Source organism: Notolepis coatsorum, assembly GCF_963971535.1.
Source record: "Notolepis coatsorum genome assembly, chromosome: 17".
NCBI classification, from domain to species: Eukaryota; Metazoa; Chordata; class Actinopteri; order Aulopiformes; family Paralepididae; genus Notolepis; species Notolepis coatsorum.
Window position 1 is genome coordinate 68,019,326 of NC_140181.1, and position 7,075 is coordinate 68,026,400.

The 7,075-nt window shown below is 45.5% G+C and overlaps 1 protein-coding gene across 1 annotated transcript; it reads left to right on the forward strand.

Annotated features, from left to right (window-relative positions):
- Positions 1-467: 467 nt before the first annotated feature.
- On the forward strand, positions 468-6,671 carry lhfpl5b (LHFPL tetraspan subfamily member 5b; the record flags this gene model as incomplete). The annotated part of the gene is made up of 3 exons (XM_084333480.1): positions 468-885; positions 2,871-3,107; positions 6,637-6,671. 3 exons carry the CDS (start codon positions 468-470, stop codon positions 6,669-6,671), a joined length of 690 nt encoding a protein of 229 aa, XP_084189606.1.
- Positions 6,672-7,075: the final 404 nt, after the last annotated feature.

Genomic DNA, 7,075 nt, shown 5'->3' on the forward strand with positions numbered 1-7,075 from the left:
TGTCGTTTCCCAGTCTATCATATATCTATAAATATATACAGATATATCCTGTGTGAATTAATTTAAACTTATTTTGCAGCAGTAAACCCTACTGTGCTAAGAGTTCCACACCGGTAGACTGTGTAAAGTTAAAAGAAGACAGTCAGTCCACTAACCGTAAGAGCAATGTAACGTCATCAAATGGGGAGTGTGCTGTCCATGGTGCTGAAAGCCTCGTCTGACTCACGGGCTTGATTCCAACACCGGAACACAAAGAAAAGCAGCCAGCGAGGCCTCGGGCGAGCGTGCAAGGTGGGGACAGTGGGGACCAGGGGACTACTATGTGGACATATTTTGACAAACAATTTGTTCATATGAAATTGTTTACATTTTGAAAAAGAGTTATTGAGAGAGGGGGGGATAAGTTAATTGAAATAAGGCTGAAGTGAGAAGGAACTCCCGCTTAATTGTCTGGATATTCAGAAAAGATGGATAATAAGAACTTGTTACCAGCCCTGGAGGCTGCTAAAATTTACCACACTAATTATGTGAGAAATTCTCGAGCCATCGGCGTCATGTGGGCCATCTTCACCATCTGTTTCTCCATCATTTGCGTCGTGGTCTTCATTCAGCCATACTGGATAGGGGACAGCGTGGACACTCCCCAAGCTGGCTACTTCGGCCTGTTCCACTACTGTATCGGCAACGCACTGACCTCTGAGCTGATCTGTAAGGGAAGTGTGCTGAGCTTCGGCTCCAGCGTCTCCGGAGCCTTTCAGACCGCCATGTTCTTCGTGGGGACCTCCATGCTTCTGATTGTGGCCACCATTATCTGCTTCAGCCTGTTCTTCTTCTGCAACGCGGGAAATGTCTACAGGATATGTGCCTGGCTGCAGCTGGCCGCAGGTAATCACCACCACGCAATGACTCCATATAGGCTCTTGGAAAAGTAAGTTCCCGTACACACGAATCACATCCGCACTATGGATCGCGTAATTTATCGTCAACTTAAATGACTTCAGTTTATGCATACTTTGTAGATATGTCGGCTATGAGGATGCCGTGATGCGGGGGTTATTCGTGTTTGCAGGAATGTCCACGCTCAAAGAGCACCTACGGGAGACTGCAATTCGAAACTGGCCCCTGTAAATGTCCTAACTCAACCCCCTCCAATGTACAGTTTCTTCGTCAAATGTATACTCTCTTTCTTAGACTCTTTTTGTATCACAAACAGTACTGTATTTGTAAATCTGATATGTCATAAATGTATAGATGTAGCAGTACTGTCTATATGTATGTTATGATGAATTGAAAATGGGGGACGCTGGTGTAAACAAGACGAAAGTCTTTCTCTGGTCTGCATCCCCTTAACAATTGTGTGTATTGAGCTGTACTGTATTGTACCCATTCTGCAATCTGTTAATCAAATGTTCAATCAATCAATCAGTCCTTTTCCCTAAGGGTTTGTAGCTACACACTCAAATAAATAGGTTATTTATTTTTTTACATAATGCTAGTGTACGACATTATATCACACATCGCCTACAGAATGGGTCTATGTCTCTCTAGTAGTCTATGGTTTCAGGGACGACGAGTGAGTGAGAGACAGATGCTTCGGGTAGGGCTGCTGCTGCTGCTGGCTGGCTGGCTGGCTGGCTTCTGTTATGGGCTGTCCAGTACATAGGGAGCAGATCCGTGATATAGCGTTAAATAAAAGGTGGATTTATGAACTCCAGTCACTCAGTGATGTATTTGTAAATAATAAACGGTAGCTGATATAAACTCCAGTCAGTGATTTATTGGTAATAATAAAAGGTGGCTGATATGAACTCCAGTCAGTGATGTATTGGTAATACTATAATAAAAGTGGGTAGGCTATGGTATGAATGATCAAATCAATGATGCTAGTGCTAACATATACAAGATAGGTGAACTGTGTGATGTCCACATGAGTTTGCATCACTGGCTAAAATGGTAAAGATAATCTGTCATCATGAACCAACTCAACACCTCTCTGCTTGCAGCCATGGCATGTGTCCAGTCAGTGGCTGTTGTTGTTATAGGTGACAACAGCCGGCAGTGTGGAAGCCAATGGATCCTGTTTCAGTCCCGCACTCTGACACCTCTCTGGGTAGATTGATTACATGAAATATAATCAGGTGTGAGGTGGTGCTGCGGGTTCATCTGCAACTGTGGACAATTGCACATAAAACAACGAAGGGCCAAGAAAAATATAGTGATGCCAGTCTATTACTCAGTAGTGTTGCTGTGCATGTTGCTGCAGAATCTGAATCTCAAGAGACAACGGATAGTACATTTAGTCATTTAGGAGGATAGTAAATGGACAAATAACGTTGGTAACACCTGGAGACGGACCTTGTGTAGAGGATGAGCATCTTTAAAAGACTCCAGAGTGTATGATCTAGCAGGGGTTAAATCAGCTGCAAGGACACAATAATGCGGAACATTTAAAACAGTGCAACATGTAAAATGCACCACTGAGAATCCTTGCATCAGAACAATAACACATTATTAAGAGATCTTCCCAGCCTTACGACGCCCCTGAGGCCCATAAGGCTTCCCTCATACCAGTTCATCAAAGTAAGTGCACACGGAAGACATCCACTACATGCCGGTACAATATATTTGTGTGTCCTTACTTCCCCCCCAGCTGTGTTGATGGTGATGGGGTGTATGATCTACCCGCTGTCCTTACTTCCCCCCAGCTGTGTTGATGGTGATGGGGTGTATGATCTACCCGGTGTCCTTACTTTCCCCCAGCTGTGTTGATGGTGATGGGGTGTATGATCTACCCGCTGTCCTTACTTCCCCCCAGCTGTGTTGATGGTGATGGGGTGTATGATCTACCCGGTGTCCTTACTTTCCCCCAGCTGTGTTGATGGTGATGGGGTGTATGATCTACCCGGATGGCTGGGACGCCCCGGAAGTGAAGCGGATGTGTGGCCAGAGGACGGACAAGTACTCCCTGGGGAACTGCACCGTGCGCTGGGCCTACATCCTGGCAATCATCAGCATCCTGGACGCGCTCATCCTGGCTTTCCTGGCCTTCACCCTGGGCAACCGCCAGGACAAGCTGCTGCCCGATGACTTCGAGGTGGAGGGGGCAGGTAAGAGGACTGGAATGGAGGCAGAGTGGATGGTGCATGCATGTGGCACAGCAGATTTGCCTTCCTTGCTAAATGGAAGAGCGCTCATCTCTCCTGGACAGGAGACAATTCTCTAGCTTGATTGGTAGCTACCTGGGTTCATGTGCTGGCCACTACACACAGTATTGACCTATCTCAAGCTCTGCCCTCTTTTCTTGATCCTCCAATAACAACTGTTGCTTCCCCCGCAAGGGCAGGGCTTGAGATAGGTCAACTGAAGAGGTGTGGGTGGTCCATAGTATGTGGTTTAAAGGGATAGAACTTAAAGCTGAATACCATCCTAATTAAGAAGTTCAATGTTATTTCCAGGGCCTGGGAAATTCCAATCCATATTTGTGGACAATATTAGTTACTCTCTACTAAAGCCAGAAACCAGTAAGTTAGATTCAAACTTGTGATGTCATCAAGTATAAAGTCTGGGGAGCTGCTCCATAGACATTCAATGGGAGAATGATTTTGCAGACCCGCAGAATAATTGTTTCTTTTTAAATACCTAAATGAGCTTTCTCTGTTCTGAAACGCTACAAGTATACTCTATCCATTGTCTATGGAGCAGCTTCAGACTATATACCTGATGACGTCACACATTTTAGTATTAGCACCCCCAGTGTTTGGATTTGGAAGAGAGTTACTCATGTTCACTAATATGTTTGGATAGTCTTAGGAATAACATGCATGAATTCTTAAATTGGACATATTTCCCTTTTAAGGGTTTTGGGCAGTGGCTTTGTAGGGTTATTTCACCATCAACTCAATACCTTCTCCATTATCCCCAGTCAACATTCTGCTTTGTGAGGACAATCTTAACCTAGACCAGTCATTTTACTTTAGCTCCCATCACCCCAAGTTAGTAGTTATGCAAATTCCCTTACTGGTCGTTGCGCTGCCCTAGTCGGCCTGGTGAGGGTAGACTATCACATGCCTCCTCTGATAACATGTGGAATCGTCAGCCACTTCACCTGACAGCTAGGAGTTTCACTGGGAGAGCAAGGCGTGTGGAGGTTCATGCCATCTGCACAAAAAAGGCAGTAAATTAGACCCAGGCAACTACCGCCCTGTTTCTATCCTTACCTCCATCTCGAAAGTCATGGAAAAAATTGTATACGAACAGGTCGAAAAATACCTTGCGGAAAAAAATCTAATCTACGAATTCCAATCTGGCTTCAGAACATCCCACTCCACTGACACATGCCTTCTCTATTTAAACGACCACATCAAACAAGAGGTGGACGCGGGCAAATACTGCGGCATGGTCATGCTGGACCTACAAAAGGCCTTCGACACTGTCAATCACACCATTCTGATTGACAAGCTAAAAGCAATTGGTTTTGATAGTCTATCAGTGAGCTGGATGCAATCCTACCTGGAGGGGAGAGAGCAGATGGTGGAGGTAAACGGTACCCTATCCCCCCCCCCTCACAGTAAGCTGTGGTGTTCCACAAGGAAGCATACTAGGTCCGCTACTGTTCCTAATTTATGCAAATGACATGTCGTCAGCTTGTGACTGCAACTTGTTCCTGTTTGCGGACGACTCAGCCCTGCTGGTCTCTGACAAGAACAAGTTACAGGTTGAAAAAACCCTCAGCTCAGAACTAGGCAAAATCTGCATATGGCTCGCTGATAACAAACTATCATTACACATGGGCAAAACAGAGTCCATTCTCTTCGGTTCAAATAACAAACTCAGCAAGACCGACGGCTTCTCAGTTACAGTGGGTGACAATATTGTCACAAGGAAAGAAGATATTACCTACCTGGGTTCCATCCTAGAGGCAAATCTTTCCTGTGACAAAATGGCATCCAATGTAATAAAAAAAGTCAACCAACGAACTCGATTCTTGTACCGGATCTCCTCACTGGTAAACAAGAATACCCTGAAGACTCTAGCAGGAGCACTCATTCAAGGGTACTACGACTATGCTTGCACCTCATGGTACCAAAGCACCTCAAAGGCGCTAAAAACAAAATTACAAACATCTCAAAACAAACTGGTCAGACTACTGCTTGACCTTACTCCTAGAACCCACCTCACCCCTGCCCACTTTGACAACCTAGGATGGCTTAGAGTAGACGACAGAGTACAGCAACTTGCAATGGGCCTGGTCTACAAGATACACTACACGACCAAGGTACCCATGTACATGACAAAATACTTCCCAAAGGTCAGTGAATACCACGATCACAACACCAGAGGGAGCTCCACAAATCATGTTAAACCCAGATTCGGCTCAAACAAGGGACTAAACACGTTTCGCAATTATGCCACATCAATGTGGAACGCCCTACCCAAAGCTGTAAAGGAATGTGAATCACTACCCACTTTCAAAAACACTCTCAAAAAACACCTAAGGGAGACTGCAACTCGAAACTGGCCCCTGTAAATGTCCGAACACAACCCCCTCCAATGTACAGTAAATTACCAAGTATGGTCTTGTCAATAATCCAATGTACAGTGTTTGTTTGTACAGGTGTACAGTGTCCCCCCCCCCCCCCACTCCTACCCAACCCCCCCCCCCCCCCCCCCCCCCCCCACCCACCCATCCACCTCCAATGTACAGTCCCCCCCACCCCCACCTACCCAATCCAATGTACAGTTTCTACGTCTAATGTATATACTCTTTTCTTTCTGGACTCTTTTTGTATCACAAACAGTACTGTAATTGCAAATCTGGTATGTCATAAATGTATAGATGTAGCAGTACTGGGGGCGGCTAGGTGGTGTAGTGGGCAAGGCACTCGCCACCAGTGTGGAGACGCTAGGATTCGCGTGTTCGAATCCAGCTCTCCACATTGTTTTCAGTTTAGCTGGTCGTCCGCAGTAATACACATTGGCCGTATTACGGGGAGGGAAACTGAAGGGTGGGGATCGGGCGTTGTGAACAAGCGACTCCTACAAGTCGGTTGGTGCGCCTGTGCAGTAGAATCAGGAAGTGTCGGGGGCAGCGTGAGCCTCCCACGCGTTACTCCTCGACACTGAGAGATCGAGCTGCGCAGGTGAAAAGATGCGACTGCTGTTACCTCAAGTACCGGAGGGGACTTGTGCTATGTATGACTTAGTCCACATTGCAGCCGGCTTGTGGGAGGCAAGAAACAGCGTTCGTGACAGGGGAGGGTTGAATTGGATACGAAATTGGGATGGGAGAAAATATAGAAAAAATGGGAGAAAAAGTGGATCAAAAAAAAAGATGTAGCAGTACTGTCTATCGGTATGTCATGTATGTCTCATATGTTACGATGAATTGAAAATGGGGGACCCTGATGTAAACAAGACGAAAGTCTTTCTCTGGTCTGCATCCCCTTAACAATTGTATGTATTGAGCTGTACCCATTCTGCAATCTGTTAATAAAGTTTTCAATCAATCAATCAATCAATCAATCTCCCCTCACTGTTGAACAGACGCCCAAAGACCGACCAGTAGGTGTCGCTAACGACCGGGTCTCATACCCCACGGGCTTCGCAACCATGAACACTGCCTTATTGTGTCCGTAGCGCCTGAGCCTGCTGCTGGAGAGCCGCCTGCCTAGACCAGCCAGAAGAACAGCAGCCCTGGAGGTTTGTTGATGTGCCGACTGAATCAATCACGTTGTTCAGTTCAGACCAATGGAGCTAATGCCAGTAAAGCACAAAACAATGTTTTTCTCACATTACAGAAAAGCTTTGAACAAGATGGAACCTACAAGACCTGGCTGCTGGTGAAACTGAACTTGTAAATATGATCAAAATAGTCAAACAAGCATTCCATGTCATTAATTACACTTCTTACATGTTTTGCGCAGTAATTCTTTCTTTGAGGAAGTAAAAAAAATGAATTATGGGCACCAAGTCTTCTGTGATGGCAATTCATAAAATTGACAAGTAGATTCAACCATTATCTGAAATGAATAATTTGTATGAACATTGTTACTCAGCTGATAGTTGTGCCGTTGTG